This window comes from Paramacrobiotus metropolitanus, unplaced genomic scaffold (assembly GCF_019649055.1).
Source record: "Paramacrobiotus metropolitanus isolate TYO unplaced genomic scaffold, Prichtersi_v1.0 Parri_scaffold0000014, whole genome shotgun sequence".
Lineage (NCBI taxonomy): Eukaryota > Metazoa > Tardigrada > Eutardigrada > Parachela > Macrobiotidae > Paramacrobiotus > Paramacrobiotus metropolitanus.
The window spans coordinates 21,449-36,459 of NW_026570234.1; the positions used below are offsets into that span (position 1 = coordinate 21,449).

Genomic DNA, 15,011 nt, shown 5'->3' on the forward strand with positions numbered 1-15,011 from the left:
CATGTTTTTATGACTATGGTACAGCACATTTGAGCACTAACTCAGAGTACGCATTGCCAAATTACCAATAAAAATTTAGTTATTGGATTTCCGGCCATTTACAACGCGAGCTGGAAACCCGGCTTTGTGTTCCTTTAGATACAGATCCTGTGAAAATGTCTGGAAAAATCTTGATGATATTGTTAAGTGTTAGCACATCGGCTTTTTGCTTGGAACTGTGTCCACACGATTTGGGTGAGGTGGAGTTTAATAAACTTCACAGTTTTACGCTTTGTAGAAGCACTGTTACTCGTATATGCAGGTACAATACTAATTCGTCCGGAAAACTGCAATTAATTTCATAATTCAAGAAATTATTTAATTTCCAGTTTTCCCTTTTGTCCTGCTTTTTGTAATTTAAGCAATGGTTTAAAAACGATGATTCTAGTAAAGCGATTTTGTTATATCGCAGTATTTTGGTTGGGTTCCGTTTTTTATCTGTTTCGAGCCCCCTATTAAGGTTGTTGCAGTTTCTATAACATGTGAGAAGTCCAGAGCGATCGCCAATTTCCGATTCGACGCATTAGTGGCACCGGAATCACCATGGAAGGAATTTTCCGGCATGAATTTGTTTTCCTCCCTGATTGATTTCAATAGTAGCACTTTTCTTCCCCTGGAATTACATTTTGAAGAGCAGCGCTTATCACGCAGTTTAACGTATGAAGATTTTCTGCGCGAGGTAGCTACAGTACCTCCACAACTCTCCAGTAAAAGTAATATAGGTTCATATTTAACATGGAAAAAATTACGCAGGAAACGAATACAACAACAACGCTTAATAAACAACTTACTCTGGAAATGGTCTGGCCTGTAAAAGATGATGGATCCATCTATCGGTGGCCGTTCAGTGTGGAATGCGGCTTTAAAAACACAGTGGAACAGGAGAGTGCGCGTTTGAGTTTCCACGGTGGTGCGGATTATGGGAATGCCATTACGCTTGAAATAGACGGTGGCGCTGATGCTGTTATTCCACCTGGTCAGCGTGTCCACTTAACGGTTGAAATTCCTGCTGATCTACGTAAGCTTTTCTTTGAGCGTTTCTGTGATAATGAACTTCAAAGTTAGATAAATAACCTTTGTAGTTCACTTCAGATGCTGTGCCTGACACTTGCATCCTGATGCCGGGAGATGCCGATGTTGATCTTTCTCATGGACTTGCGGAAACTAATGCGTGCTTTCTCGTCAAAGACAGGTGAATTTGTTTACCAGGACAGTTTATTATTGTTTTTAAGAAAACTAGCTTTTATCGGATTATAGGAATTTACTGTTTTTTTAGAATGAAATCTTCGGAAAATTGCACGATGACTGGCGCCGATCCTGTCGTGTTGAACGTGAAAAGCAATGTGACGTCTAACGAGACCCTTTCGAAAGCTGTACTGCTGGAGTGGAACTCTTTTCTGTATCCAAACAGCAGCGGAGTTTTTACGGTTATCTGTGCAATGAGGATATGTAACTTTGCCGATAATACCATCTGCAATGTAGGATCTTGGACAAAATATTTCGTTTTGCAACGCACAAGCGATTTATTGCACGTTTCTTTCATTGCGTATACCTAATGCACATTTATTTATGCCAATTTAGCTGGATGGGTTTAATTCCCCCGAAGAAAACGATACGAGTATGGAAAAACTGAACATCGATTTGCGCGTCGACATTTTTAATGAAACATGGATTTATTATGTGACAAAAAGCTATAACATCCGGCTGCCTACGACGACCGAAACCACGTCTTCCACGGTTACGACAACATCAGCAACGATCTCGACTGGAACACCGGTTCCTGTTCGACGTAAGAGTTTCGTTTAGTTTAAAGATGTTATTACAAAAACACGATTTTCGGGTAAATTTCTACTTTGGAAACAAGTAATGTGCTTGTTTGAAATAATTATCTAAGCAATGTTTATACTTTATACACTTGCAGCGTTTTCGATTGATTTACTATTTCGCGCATTTACGTATACGCTAGCAACGCTACTTATACACATATTTTGCTGCTTATCTGTAGAAAAGTTTTGAAGTTTATTTGTATTAACATACAAATAACGCGAAGAAGTGCCAGACTGTCTGTTTACGTATTATCTGCATGCACAGCGGGAGCACGCAATGAAAATGATATCTGCCTTCCACCGGCGGAAATGTGGAGCATAGTGACCGTACCCTTTGGACTGATTATTATCGCATTGGGATTACTGATTTTCCTAAATGTGAAACTGAACAAGTCTACCAAAAGAAAGGCATTGGACAGTGTGCCAAGAGTGTCTGTAACAACGGAGCCAGTTCTCTTCCGGCGTCCACATTTGGTCCAGGGTCAAGGTCGGCAGAGACGAGATCGAGAGTACTAGGCCGGCAAATCGTCGTGGATTTTCTTAGCCATTTTGTATAACTGTATTTCTTGTCTTTCAATTGGTTTTTAAAGTCTGACAATACATTTAATGTGTTTCTCCGAACAAGCCGTTAGCGTTATCAAACTGCAGAATAAAACACTGTCCAAGCGAGACAAGTATACACAGTACGTAATTCGCTATGCATAAATTAATACAATACAAAGTTTGTTTGTATTACAAACCGTACAATAGTGTTTCAAATTAATTTGCAGCATTGCGGTATATAGGGGGCGATGATGAAAACTGCTGTAGCTGACTGATCGAGCACACGAAGTTTTACACAATGAAATTTATAAAGTATAAGAATTTGAACCGACCGCAATTTATCATTCAACTGCAGTTTAACAGTTTACGATGTAATGCAAAATATAGAAGGGTAAATGAACTTTTAAGACCTTTGGACTAGTTATGCTGTTCTACTTTCCATGACTGTTACTCTAAATATTGCCGCTACCGATGGACAATGACTTGTGCTTGTAAGACCGAAAGTCACAACATGCGACACATTATGAATAATTTCTTTACCATCTCCGAAGACCGTTCATCCTTGGTCATCTCCGCCGACGCTCCGCCGTAAGCAAAGCTTGTGTACCATAAAAAAACTTACCATGATTTCAAAAACTAAGTAGTCAGCGGTAAACCGTTCGGTTGATCTTTCAAAAATGAGGGAATTACTAATCGCATTAGCTATTATTGGTATGTAAATTGTTTCCTTAAGAGAAATTAAATCGAAAACTATATTCATTCATATGCCCAGTTCGATACAGTGGCGCTTTACACAATGGAATATTAATTACAGGCGCGGTTAGTGCCAGCGGATATGGCGGAGGCGGTTACGGAGGTGGCGGGGGTGGCTACGGTGGCGGTGGTTACGGAGGCTATGGAGGCGATATTTCCTTAATTGGGTAACAGCAGCATTACCGACAAAACCGTACACTGATTTTTTATACTGCGCATTTGTACTAGCTATCCCATGCCATACTTTGGCTTTCCCTTCATGGGCTATCCCTTCTTCCCGGGTCTTTTTGGACCGTGGGGTCTGGGATTTGGAGGATTTGGTGGTTTTGGATACGGCGGATTTGGAGGATATGGTGGCTTTTACGGTATGAAATACTCGTGCATACTTGTGTTTTAGCGGACTTTATTCCTTTGAAGCGATGCTGCTGCAATAATTTAAATAATTCAGGAGGCGGCGGTGGCTTTGGCGGCGGTGGTTACGGTGGTGGTGGCGGTGGTTATGGTGGCGGCGGCGGCGGTTACGGAGGTGGCGGTGGCATGGGAGGCTATGGCCGACGGAAATAAATCTTGCCGGCGCCCAGTTCTTGGATTGACTAATTGGAATCTCCTTTATGTGATAGAAAGTTAGCAACCCTTCTGCAGTGCACATAACCCATACCGTTGTTGTTACGTAATTTTAACATTGCATATATATCAGTCACGCCCATTCTCCGCAGTGCTTGTGTACTTGTCATCCGTGTGGTCAGTCGTGGTGCGCTTACGGCGGAAACATTAATGTTTTCTTCTGGAGTGCGAAATGTTAGCATTCGATCTTTTGTTCTACTGGTTTAGAACTTCTTTTGAGAACTTTCGGGATACTTGTTTTGGCAACGTGCTGTACTGTAATTAATTTGCGATATGCTCCTGCCTAGCTGTAATTTTGCATTAATCGGTTCAATCGAGTCAGTGTCTAGTCTTTGAATTCGCAAATGCCATTTGTTCAGTTGTTCATTTGTCTTTTCTTCCGTGATCGCGTTCCCAAATAAATTTGTGACTGTTATTCTTATGACTGCATACGACATGTGAAAGATACATCTAAATTACGTATACATAAAAAACTGTCACTACAATATTACTGTCGACCCGAACTGCGCAACTGCAATACTTTTGCATAGACGTACTTGTACATACGTGGGCAATAGGACACGAAGTTTCTATAAGATTTTGGTTCTATATCAAATGCTCAAAATGCTAAAAATGAATCACTTACTGTTCAATTGAGACGTCGGCTACTACTAGACTTTGTTTTGTTTGGCAATATTGAATAACCGTGCCATAATTAATAAAACCTAGCGGTACGGTCATTTCAGTCAGTTTAAGAGCTGGTTAACCTAAAAGTGCGTTGACGCTACCAGCTTGTTGGTGGGATTACTGATTGCAATTAACGAAAGTCCGAATCACAGTAAGGCCGCTTAACCAATTTAAATTTAACCTCTAGAAACAAATTAAAAACCACTGTGCCTTCATTACATAATTCTTTCCAGTTTTTCAACAGGCGTGTCAGCCACTAATAGTTAATTTCTTCGTTTGAATTTTTCTGCTGATTTTATTAACCATGACCTTTTCTAGAGTTATTGACACTTCTGTATACATCTTCTTCGCGCTGTCTCTATCGCTGCTCTTATTCGTATCTGGTCAGTCACAGAATTATGTAACAGATGCCTATTTATTCATAAGTCACATCAATTCAGTAAATGCAACTCAAAAATCTGGCATTATTTACAGGACTAGCATCTGCACAAGGATACTTTGGAGCAGGACGGAGTATTAGTGGATATGGGGGCGGATACGGGGGAGGTTCAGGAGGTTATGGCGGTGGATCTGGAGGTTATGGCGGTGGATCTGGAGGTTACGGCGGAGGGTCGAGTGGCGGTTACGGTGGGGGTGCAGGTGGCGCAACAGGCAGCACCGACAGACTAGACTGGAGTCCGGATTTACTGGCGGGGTTTCCCATCATGGGAGGACTGTATCCGGCTGTTGGCTATCCATTCTGGCCGGCTGCTTTTGGTTTTGGATGGCCGTTTATTTTCGGCGGTTATGGAGGCGTACACGGATTTTACGGTGCCCAGGGATACTAAAGAGCATTATGATAATAATTCAGTTCAAAAGATGCAGTGAATATTTGGTATGCTGTGAGTGGTTTTTTTGTTACGTGACTTAAAGATTTGTTGAAAGATTACATTGCTGATCTCTTGAGACAAAACCATGGTGATGATTAGTGGAGAGCATTTTTATATCGATTAAAAGCAGCGGACGTTTGAGTTTTGTATTTGCAAAAACCGCGCCTTTCAATGCGGTCGGATTAAGGTCAAGATCATAGAAAGAGACATCCGAACGGTTATTGGCATTGTTAAATATCAATTGCCGCTCATCTGCCCATCATATTACTTTCTATGTTCTAGTTTCCATGAATAATGCTCCTATATAACGTGTTTTACACGGCAATTGCACTTCTTTTAAGATCTAGATTATTTAGACTATACAAACGTATTTCTTTCGTTTTCCAGTTTTTTTTCCTTTCCTGAGCAACAGCATAACCGTAGTTAGTAAAAAGTGCCGACATTAAAGTCGCCAGCAGGATGGAACTTTGCTTATATCCTCTTTTAATTCTCGTTTTCGTAACAAGTAAGTAAAGGAACTGAAATGTTAAAATGCTAAATGCCTTTCCAATAAACGAAGAAGTGTCTGTGAACATGTGTCCTGCCTTAAAGCGATTAACGCCCAGTATGGCGGGTATGGAGGAGGAGGAGGCGGAGCCTACGGAATGCAGGGATATGGTGGCGGAAGTAGTTACGGTTCCACACGAAATGTAGCATCCGTGTTCCCGTCTCGTCCACTGTACGTATAATTTGATTATTTGTTCAGAGCTGATTTAATTTGTATTTGCTTTTTAGGTTCGTTGGTAAGATGTGGTTTTCGTGAATTTAATGTTGTATCAACACACTGACGTGCGAAATTTCTACCACGAACAGCGGCGGTACTACGGTAGTACGAGTATTATGCACAAAGACCAAAACTGATACTCCGCTATGCCTATAGAACTCTATAACTTTGAAATTACATCCCCTTAATATCGGTATATATGGATAATTATAAGCCGGTGTTTAATGCGCATTAGGCGGTCTCTACTTCCCGCCCACGTGGACCTTCGGTTTTCCTGGCGCCCCCATATGGCCGTTTTTTGGTGGTCTATACGGTGGAGGTGGATTCTATGGTGGTTCCCGCTTTGGTGGCGGTTACGGTGGTGGCTATGGAGGCGGTGGATATTAAACGTGTAATTACAGTTTGGGATATCTACACGCACGTTCCCGTCCTTGTTCCTGACAATTCTCTGTCCACAATTCTGCGATATGTTTCCTCACAAGCATGCTCGCTGTTCCTGGAGAACATTGTTAGCATCATTTTTGCACGAGTTGAAGTTTGCGGTGCATTTGTGATAATTATCTCATTTTAATTAATTTACCGTATGAAGGCACAAATACACATATATATATTCGCACATTTATTTATCTCGGAAAAGCTACTGGTATACAAAATACTGCTAGCTAGTAATTATATAGCTACCCAAGTTGTTATTATCACAATTGAATTGTATTTATTCACCAGGATATGCGTAATTGCGTATCTATTGTGAGTATCGTGTTCGAACTTTCGGCAATGTTTTTTGACTGGTCATAGGGACACTAGTTCCTACGGTAGTACATAGTATGTACAACATCAAAATTCTCTGTTACGCGTAAGTTAAAAGAACGCAAAAATTCGTTTAAACCCTGTACTTACCGAAAGTGCTGTACTACGAAGCTACGTACCGTTCTCGAATTTCATTGACAGCAAAATGTGGAAAACTTTTGCCGGTGTCGATGGCCTGATTACCACGATCTTATTAGAAATTTATTTATCAGAAATATGTTATTATAAAGGGGTCACCGTGAGAGAGCCTTAAGTACCATGACCAAGCTGGCCCAAAGCCGTAGGTAACGGTCGTAAGACATTTGGTTTTTCTAACCTTGATTATAACGCCCATCTGAGCGTGGATTCAAACAGCGAACACTACGCACAACACTAGCACCAGTAATAATAGCACCGAATTCTTCGTTTCTTCGACCGGAAAGGAATTGCGCATTATCGCTGAAATGGGCTATTTCGAGATCGCCGCCCTTTTATGCATGATTGGTACGCGACAGAGAAGAAAAAGATTATCAGTTTCCATTCTGTGTATAAATCGGCGACTTTTACACGATTTGAATGATCTGACCATTTTACAGTTTACACCACGGCACAGCCGTACAGCGGCGGAGGTGGTTATGGAGGCGGCAGTTCGGGTGGCGGTTATGGTGGCGGGGGTGGTAACTACGGTGGCAATACCAACACGGGTGGCTATGGTGGCGCAGGCGGATACGGGTCTACCAATGGATACGGAGCCGGTTATGGAGCATATGGTGCTGGACCATTTGGAGGGATAAACGGTTTGGGAGGATTCGGGTTTCCTTTTGCTTCAGTTGGCTACGGATTCGGTAAGTGTTGATAAATCACGTTTTTGACTGAAAATGGGGCTTTGATGATAGTAATGCAGTAGAAGTCGCACAATATATGAGCATTACATTTTACTAAACCATTTCATAAGCAACAAAATAATTATTATTATTACTAAAAAAACGGTTGTATGGAGTACTTCTGAGCCACAAACCGGCTTTTTCTGCAACGTGATTTCAGGTACGCCCTTTATTGCTCCGTGGATTTGGCCTAATTATTACGGTTTTGGTTACAATAAGGGCTACGGATTTGGAATCAATGACGGATTAGGTAAATGTAGAGCGGTATGATTTGTATTTTCAGTCGTTTTCGCTGTCTTCGTTTTTCTTTATTAAGTATGACTTTCGTTGTTTGTGACTTGTGAGCACGCAGTGTAACTGTAATGTAACTGATAAGATCGGTTTGTTTGACCCACCAGCTCTACTTTACATAATTATACTATCGTATTAAATGTACTCGTACTATCGTTATATTTATATAGGTGGCAGCTATCCCGCCGGGTACGGAGCGAGTAGCTACGGAGGAGGCGGCGGATACGGAGGCAGCGGGGGTTCATACGGCGGTGCAGGAAGTTCCTACGGCCGCAGATAGCCTTATCGCTTTGTTACTCTTTGTTAGTTCCTAACTTCCTACTATTATGGTTTATGTAAAAACGTTCAAGTTCGACACGACGACACCGTATTACTTCGTACTTGCTTGTATTGTTCGATTCCGATACGCAACAGAAAAGGTTCACTGATTGTCTTCTCCAACATTTTTCACGCATGTGATGATGTGAACTTCTTGCTGTATCTATACGGACCCAACCTATACGGACCCAGTTTAGTAGTATTCAGAAACTGGCTGACACGTTTGTCATAAACAATTTATTCGGCTATTCTCGGATTTTAACGCGTAAAAACCGATACCTAGGCAAACTCTTTAAAAAATTTATAATAATTAGATAATTTTTCATCGGAATTAACAACATAAAAAAATTTTAAAAAAGAAAATGACTGTCAACTAGGCAAACGTCCCCGTTCGACATCCCGTGCTGGCCTGGCACACGTAAAAGGAGGGCGTTCCAGTAAAACCATCCTAACAATAAAGATAATTATGTCTCTATAAGTTGCATCCTCGTTTATATTGACCACTTTTACAAGGAATCCTAATGCTTACTTTCATTGCCTTGATAGCATTGGGTACAGCAGCTCGCTTGACCAAAGTCACCGTACAACCACCAAATCCGCCACCGGTCATTCGCGAACCGAAAACACCGGGAACGGATTGTGCAGCATCAACCAACTGGTCTAACTCGACACATGATACTTCGTAATCATTCCTATTTAGAGAAACATCGATATTCTTCGCATAATAATTAATTTGTAAGCTATTAGTAACGATAACCTACACTTTAAAGACAAACTTAATTTTGATGATCAAGTGATCCATACTACCAAAATTTATTTATTTTGGTTACCTGAGAGACGCATGGCTTTCGTTCATAAGCCGACCAAACAGTTGATAATCTCGTGATTTTAACGCATCGGCTGCTTCGCGTGTTCGTTCAGTTTCCGTAACAACGTGCCGGGCTCGGTGATATGTTGTCGAGTCCAGCTTGCTTTTGTTGGCCTCCAAAGTCGCCAAGGTGACCTCCCTCAAACTGGGAACACCCAGGATGCGAGCGGCTTTCTCGCAACACTGGCGCCGTTCGGGATATTCGCTGCCGCTCAGTGTATGGCGCACATTCGAGTTTGTAATCAGGATAACACTCTCGGGGTCATCAAGAGGAATGTAATCCGTCTCCAGTGACCTGCAGTGCGGGAAAATATTTTTCCACGATAGGCAGTTTCCGATATGTGCTGCTTATGAAATGGAAATGTTAACCACACCACGAAAACCAGCTGTTTCCTCACCGGCAATCCAACAGCAGCGCGTGCCCTTCTTTTGCCAGACAGGCTATCATTTGGTCCATAATACCTAATATAACGTTAGTTGGAATGACTTATCATGTTATGGCACTTCAATCACTTCAATGCAACAGATTTTCTTACCGCATGGCATATTGGCGAAATCATGTTCAGCTTTTTGACAAGCTGCAGCAGCTTTTTTGTGGCTGTAAAAGGAACATTTGTTAAGTAGTTATGTGAAGAAATCTCTTAATGAAACCCAACAGACTGCGCAACGAATGGAACCATTTACAGATTAATTTTATAACGTTTCGTTCAAATGTCATTTAAAGCATCAAATGACTGTTATGTTTAAATGTAAGGAAAATGTAATTGTAATTTTAAGCATTTGCTTACTCGATGTTACCGGTTTCCGTTAGAGCTGAGAGGAACATGTACGTGGCCACTTCTAGCGAAGCCGAACTCGAAAGCCCTCCGCCGAGCGGCACGGAAGATACGATTACAGCATCGAACGAAGGAAGTTTCGCAGATTCTGTAAACAAAAGGATATGAAATGCAAAGGCACCGTCAATGGCAAAAACATATTGTATTTCAGTTGAGCAGGCTTGCAACTATTATTTTACCAACCAAATAACAAGCCGCTCCACAACGGCACTTACCGCTAAAATTAGCCAATACTCCCTTCACATAATTCGCCCATGCCGGTTGACCGGACTGTAAAGATTCACCGGAATCGATAGTGATTTCTTTGGGACTGTCTGCATCGCGAGCTACAGTAACGATTGTGCTTTTTCCACTGGGATTGGTGTTAACCGCCCCGGCAACAATCGTCGTCATTGGTACAGCCTGTAAATAATACATCCACTTGATTCCTTGCAAAATGCTTCTGTTTGGCTTTCCAAAACCGAACTCCATTTTGAAAACTTTTGGTACTTCGTATGTATATGTTACGTACCATTGGCAAGACAAATCCATCATTGTAATCTAAAGCGGAAAAGCCGTTAAATTCAGGAATGCTTACAATTAGTTTGCATGTGCATCATGCATGCAAACATCATCAAATTAAAAATATATGGAGAAATTTGACTATTGTACACTTAACGGTGGACAATAGTCACAAATTCACTCACAATTGACACTACTAACTGCGTTATATAATACCACAATATCAACTGCATTAATTTAATGAAATAATTGTGTATTTCATTTGCATTATTCTGATGAAATAATCGTTTAATGTTTTTAGAAAGTTGTGAACTATAACTTCATTAATGGCCGACCATTAATACAAAGACAAAATAACCGAGCAGAAGATCATCAAATCCATTCATAAACAATTAACTGAAGTAAAGTAATGCACACTAATATACATAAACTGGGATGCTGTCCTTACCTGTGTGTTCGCCAATCAGGTTCACCCGTCCCGGAGCCAGTCCATAGACAACAGGAGAGGTGCTAAATCGTTTTGTGAACGCTTCCGATGCGGATGCCAGAAGCTCGGCCACAGATGCAGTAGCGGTAACAGCACCCTCCATTTTCTTTTATGTGTACAGTGCAGTGCAGTCCGAAATCTGGACCACAAAAGTTTACTGCTTCCTCGCGCCTACTGTCCGGAATCTGGCATGTAACGTAAGGAAGTACGAGTGCTTTAGGTAGCGTGCACTATTTTGCTTGAGTACAGCACAACGAGAAGTAGAACTAATGAAACTAGTACATTACTTACTGTATGTACATACTGGTTAAAATAAAAATAATTGCTTGTCGCCTTGCTACTTTAAATCTCTATATTTACCACGGTATTACCTGGAACTTTCCAGCTGCCACGGATTTCCAAATTAACAGATAGAAGGCGAAATGTGTATTCCAGTTATAAAGCGACAAAACAACAACTACAGGATCAGGGTTTCTGATTACAGAAAACTGCGAAGTTAACTTCGACGCAAGCATCTGCAGCAGTGCAGCTCCAACTTGTTGCTACCACTTTTGCAAACTTGCTTATCATTTCTTTGAACAAAACTTCCACACATCATCATCGCTTGCCAGATCATTCATCGTACGGTACTTATAACACTGTTGCGATACAAATGTCATGCCATCGTGGCTACGAATACAGTAGTATAACTGTACATGATTGCCGGTTTTTACGATGTACGCACCGGTTAATCTGAAAAGGATGGCGGCATTACCTGTCCGGGTAAGCAATGTGCATAATTCTATATTCCACGAGTTTCCATCCCATACAAGGCAGAATAGAATGCCTGCTATAAGATTTTGTTCGTATTCTCGAGAAGTTAGCGGAAACATAACCATCTTCTTGCGTTTGCGAAGAACTGCTGTCGAAGTAGGTAATTCTGGTTTCAATTTTGGATTACTACCGAAGCTGGCACGAAATATTATCTGAACTACGTATATCTATATAAGAAAAACTGATGCAACATCTGACTCGATGTATAAACTTTTTTTCCAAACTGAAAATCAAGAAATGAAAAATGAATCACTCGATAAGAAATCGCTTGTGTTTGCAGCCAAAATTCGTGGGAGTGATAAGCGCCACCACAATACCATGACGATCGAATGATCACGGTTTTTGTTACAAATGGTTTATTTTCTCAGCCGTCAAAACCGCTATGATCGTCACGAATTATCATAGGTGTTAAAAACGGTATCCCTGGCAAACTCGTACAGCTCTTCGTTGATGCTTTTTAGTTTTTCTATTTCCTGTTCTTTTTCATGAAGCTGTTCCAGCAGCAAACTATTGGCTTTTTGCTGATTGTGAGTATCCGGATCGCCTTTACTGGCTGACTCATCAAAAGGCATATTGGTTGGGGGAGATGTCACCGGATTAATGTTTTTGAGCAAACTCTGAAAAATAACTTTCGATAAAAATATCGTATTCAAAAATGTTAATCCGAAGGTCGATCATCAGTAGTACAGTCCATGAAGGCAAAACAAGATAATCTTGCTATGGGAATAGTGAAAACCAAATGAGCTTAACTGGTAGAGAAACACGAAATCACAAACTGCTGTCTTACGCGTGGTGGAATATGAAAGTCAAAAGACTGGTCGTCATCCGGAGAAATCAGTTCAGAATGCAGCTGTTTTTTTAACGGCACCAAAGGTCTGGCTGAGCTGAGACTGCGCTTAGCGAACATCACCTCTGGATGCCGACACCGCACCAAATTTTTCACGGGACCTACAAAACATTACCAATTGCTGGAGAAGATGCGTAACTAAAACAGCAAAGCCGACCTTTAAATTGCAGAACTCGAACACAGATCCTGCTTTCCACTTGCCATATCCTTACGGTACTGTCATCTGAACCAGATATAAGCAAACTACCGTCTGTGCTGAACTGCAAGCATCGAACAGGCATTCTGGCAACCGTAAAGCCACATTAGTTGGTATTATTATCGGAATTATGGGAGCAAAAGGAATTACCTATGCCCGGAAAAACGATATCTTTGGTTCCAGTCAGTCTCAGAAATTAATCCTGCATGGTTTGATCTACTATCCTAGAAGCACAACCAAAATATGTGCAAAGCGTTTTAAAATTAAACTGAAATGGGAAACCAAGCCTGTATAGCTCACCTCTGTTATTAAAGGCAATCGATAGATATCACCAGAATCGTCAGATAAAGCAGCCGATGTCACAGAACTGTCAGCAGTCACGGTGAGAAGGGACCGTCGAAAGACAAAAGTTCCCAAAATCGCAAAAGTAAATATTGGATCAATAACCTGTTGAATGCGCACATGTAATTTGCAGTAGTAACTAGTAAGCAAAAGCAGCGCAGTTTCTCCTACTCGACAAACACTATCTCTCCCAACAGATATTAAGTACACGCAAACGGCGTCCGATCCAGCAAATATAAGGTCTTCGATCCAGTTTTGGCAGGACACCATCTGTGGATTTGGAAGACGGTCGCGGGTGGCGTTAACAACTCTGTTCAAAACAACACTCACTTACAGTTAGTTCTCATAATAATAAAACCCATTTGAAACAGATACGACTGAAAAGACAGCAATGATATTCCAGAAAATGTAATCAAGAAAGTTCAATGGTAGCGAAAGCAGCATCACAAATGATTCACAAACGCACTAGATCTGCCAAATAAGAAGATGTAAAAAACCTTACTCAAATGTTTTCCAAATGAAGATGATGCCATCCTGACCGGCACTGGCAAAGTGTCGCCCTGAAGATGTAAATGCCAAGGCTGTGATAGGCTGGTAATGACGAGCCAACACACCCAAGAAATCTCCAGTAGAGAGCTGCACGGTCAGAAAAGCATAAAATAAAATACCCAGTAGTCGGTACCAAAATAACGCACAAATCCGAGCCTTACGCGATAAACGTGCAATTTGTTACCCATTGCAACAACCAAATATTCTCCGTCTGGACTGACAGCGATCTTTGTCACCGGAAGAGGCGTCAGGAGAGGCGGCTGCAGCGGGGTCTGCAAATGAAGCGGTAAAAGTAAGTAGAAAAAACATATCGCTTTACTCAGTGCTGTTATTACCGGATAATAATACAATATAAAACAGGACACAGATCATAGAAAGAATAACAGACACTGTGCGAAGACTGTTCTACAATTTTATCACCGGTTGGTTCAGCGGCCACACGCTTATCCATGGCTTTCGAACCGCACCTCCGGCGATATACGAATCTGCGATAACCGTCAGAGTTCCCGGTGCAACTATGCTATTGCGAAATACACGCGCCAGCTGAGCAAAATCAGATCCAATGCACCAGCATTCCACGGAGGAAAGTTTGTCTGGAGCCGCTTCCGGCTGCGCCGTAATGAAAAAATAGTCTTTTCCAATAACCGGGCCATCCTAAACCAAGGAGAACAGTCAACACGAGTCAAGGGGTGTCGAACCGTCGTAGAGGATCAAAAACCAAATATTCATTTGCAGAACTTTCAGAACACTGCGTACGCTTAGTCCGGATTGTGATCCTAGAACGCCATCCTCTCCGCCGCCACCAGAATCCATTCTATTCACACCGAAATTCAGTTTTTGTACTAATCCACGCTCTCCACCAGTTTACAAAGCTTCGGTGCAAACTTATCAGAACATGTAATCAACCGCAGCACGGTTCAGTTCTCAACGAACAAAAGTTGCAAAGTTACAGATGCTCCAATATTGCCTGTGTGCAGTCAGTCGTCACTGTGGAGTGTGTGAATCAAGATGAAGAGTCAGTCCACTTTTCGCTTAACTGCAGCAAAATGCAGTTCGCAGCGGCATGTTACCGCATGTAAGTATCCAAGATACAGTAGCAAATACTTCAGGAGGTTGCCACTTGCCAGAACTTGACGAACATTGAGATGATTTACACTTTACAGTAATTTTTTAAGTTAATAAGTTTGCAAGCATGTATTGCGACATCGCG

The 15,011-nt window shown here is 41.5% G+C and overlaps 5 protein-coding genes across 6 annotated transcripts; 3 read left to right on the plus strand and 2 right to left on the minus strand.

Moving 5' to 3' along the window:
• Positions 1 to 12: 12 nt before the first annotated feature.
• On the plus strand, positions 13 to 2,531 carry LOC129584473 (uncharacterized). The gene is made up of 7 exons (XM_055476644.1): positions 13 to 234; positions 510 to 718; positions 793 to 1,057; positions 1,132 to 1,231; positions 1,316 to 1,517; positions 1,621 to 1,828; positions 2,131 to 2,531. The coding sequence occupies exons 1-7, from the start codon at positions 156 to 158 to the stop codon at positions 2,379 to 2,381; spliced, it is 1,314 nt and encodes a 437-aa protein (XP_055332619.1). The 5' UTR covers positions 13 to 155; the 3' UTR covers positions 2,382 to 2,531.
• A 450-nt stretch (positions 2,532 to 2,981) lies between these two features.
• Positions 2,982 to 4,200, plus strand: LOC129584771 (uncharacterized). Its single transcript, XM_055477084.1, has 4 exons — positions 2,982 to 3,119; positions 3,223 to 3,328; positions 3,390 to 3,526; positions 3,610 to 4,200. The coding sequence occupies exons 1-4, from the start codon at positions 3,086 to 3,088 to the stop codon at positions 3,723 to 3,725; spliced, it is 393 nt and encodes a 130-aa protein (XP_055333059.1). The 5' UTR covers positions 2,982 to 3,085; the 3' UTR covers positions 3,726 to 4,200.
• Positions 4,201 to 4,609: 409 nt separating this feature from the next.
• Positions 4,610 to 8,602, plus strand: LOC129584737 (uncharacterized). Its single transcript, XM_055477046.1, has 10 exons — positions 4,610 to 4,834; positions 4,926 to 5,275; positions 5,744 to 5,825; positions 5,912 to 6,038; positions 6,095 to 6,102; positions 6,319 to 6,459; positions 7,230 to 7,373; positions 7,466 to 7,714; positions 7,914 to 8,003; positions 8,215 to 8,602. Exons 1-10 carry the CDS (start codon positions 4,756 to 4,758, stop codon positions 8,322 to 8,324), a joined length of 1,380 nt encoding a protein of 459 aa, XP_055333021.1. The 5' UTR covers positions 4,610 to 4,755; the 3' UTR covers positions 8,325 to 8,602.
• On the minus strand, positions 8,323 to 11,940 carry LOC129584489 (galactokinase-like). Of its 2 annotated transcripts, XM_055476663.1 has the most exons (11): positions 11,426 to 11,940; positions 11,016 to 11,239; positions 10,578 to 10,606; positions 10,282 to 10,468; positions 10,019 to 10,154; positions 9,767 to 9,828; positions 9,629 to 9,692; positions 9,193 to 9,525; positions 8,892 to 9,054; positions 8,749 to 8,810; positions 8,323 to 8,539 (listed from the first exon to the last, which is right to left on the minus strand). In XM_055476663.1, the coding sequence occupies exons 2-11, from the start codon at positions 11,155 to 11,157 to the stop codon at positions 8,338 to 8,340; spliced, it is 1,380 nt and encodes a 459-aa protein (XP_055332638.1). In that variant the 5' UTR covers positions 11,158 to 11,239; positions 11,426 to 11,940; the 3' UTR covers positions 8,323 to 8,337. The 2 variants fall into 2 exon arrangements, with proteins under 2 accessions (XP_055332638.1, XP_055332639.1); XM_055476664.1 differs by lacking the exon at positions 8,323 to 8,539 and having other exon boundaries at positions 8,563 to 8,810; positions 11,426 to 11,918.
• Positions 11,941 to 12,043: 103 nt separating this feature from the next.
• Positions 12,044 to 14,971, minus strand: LOC129584488 (WD repeat-containing protein 18-like). The gene is made up of 10 exons (XM_055476662.1): positions 14,558 to 14,971; positions 14,222 to 14,455; positions 13,963 to 14,073; positions 13,755 to 13,888; positions 13,424 to 13,562; positions 13,211 to 13,357; positions 13,061 to 13,134; positions 12,872 to 12,996; positions 12,655 to 12,815; positions 12,044 to 12,484 (listed from the first exon to the last, which is right to left on the minus strand). The coding sequence occupies exons 1-10, from the start codon at positions 14,612 to 14,614 to the stop codon at positions 12,257 to 12,259; spliced, it is 1,410 nt and encodes a 469-aa protein (XP_055332637.1). The 5' UTR covers positions 14,615 to 14,971; the 3' UTR covers positions 12,044 to 12,256.
• Between the last annotated feature and the right edge of the window lie 40 nt (positions 14,972 to 15,011).

What these genes read in the sequence shown, in the direction of transcription:
- LOC129584473 (XM_055476644.1), top strand. Translation starts at nt 156, where the DNA reads ATGTCTGGAAAAATCTTGATGATATTGTTAAGTGTTAGCACATCGGCT. An exon ending in ACTGTGTCCACACGATTTGG is followed by an intron (nt 235 to 509) that starts GTGAGGTGGAGT and finishes AGGTTGTTGCAG; the next exon opens with TTTCTATAACATGTGAGAAG. An exon ending in TGAAATTCCTGCTGATCTAC is followed by an intron (nt 1,058 to 1,131) that starts GTAAGCTTTTCT and finishes AGTTCACTTCAG; the next exon opens with ATGCTGTGCCTGACACTTGC.
- LOC129584771 (XM_055477084.1), top strand. Translation starts at nt 3,086, where the DNA reads ATGAGGGAATTACTAATCGCATTAGCTATTATTG. An exon ending in GGCGATATTTCCTTAATTGG is followed by an intron (nt 3,329 to 3,389) that starts GTAACAGCAGCA and finishes CATTTGTACTAG; the next exon opens with CTATCCCATGCCATACTTTG. An exon ending in AGGATATGGTGGCTTTTACG is followed by an intron (nt 3,527 to 3,609) that starts GTATGAAATACT and finishes TAAATAATTCAG; the next exon opens with GAGGCGGCGGTGGCTTTGGC.
- LOC129584737 (XM_055477046.1), top strand. Translation starts at nt 4,756, where the DNA reads ATGACCTTTTCTAGAGTTATTGACACTTCTGTATACATCTTCTTCGCG. An exon ending in GCTGCTCTTATTCGTATCTG is followed by an intron (nt 4,835 to 4,925) that starts GTCAGTCACAGA and finishes CATTATTTACAG; the next exon opens with GACTAGCATCTGCACAAGGA. An exon ending in CGGTGGTGGCTATGGAGGCG is followed by an intron (nt 6,460 to 7,229) that starts GTGGATATTAAA and finishes CGCCCATCTGAG; the next exon opens with CGTGGATTCAAACAGCGAAC.
- LOC129584489 (XM_055476663.1), bottom strand. Translation starts at nt 11,157, where the DNA reads ATGGAGGGTGCTGTTACCGCTACTGCATCTGTGGCCGAGCTTCTGGCA. An exon ending in ATGGATTTGTCTTGCCAATG is followed by an intron (nt 10,469 to 10,577) that starts GTACGTAACATA and finishes TATTATTTACAG; the next exon opens with GCTGTACCAATGACGACGAT. An exon ending in AGCACGGGATGTCGAACGGG is followed by an intron (nt 8,540 to 8,748) that starts GACGTTTGCCTA and finishes GGTCCGTATAGG; the next exon opens with TTGGGTCCGTATAGATACAG.
- LOC129584488 (XM_055476662.1), bottom strand. Translation starts at nt 14,614, where the DNA reads ATGGATTCTGGTGGCGGCGGAGAGGATGGCGTTCTAGGATCACAATCC. An exon ending in TGTGGCCGCTGAACCAACCG is followed by an intron (nt 14,074 to 14,221) that starts GTGATAAAATTG and finishes CTTCATTTGCAG; the next exon opens with ACCCCGCTGCAGCCGCCTCT. An exon ending in GATTGCCTTTAATAACAGAG is followed by an intron (nt 13,135 to 13,210) that starts GTGAGCTATACA and finishes TTGTGCTTCTAG; the next exon opens with GATAGTAGATCAAACCATGC.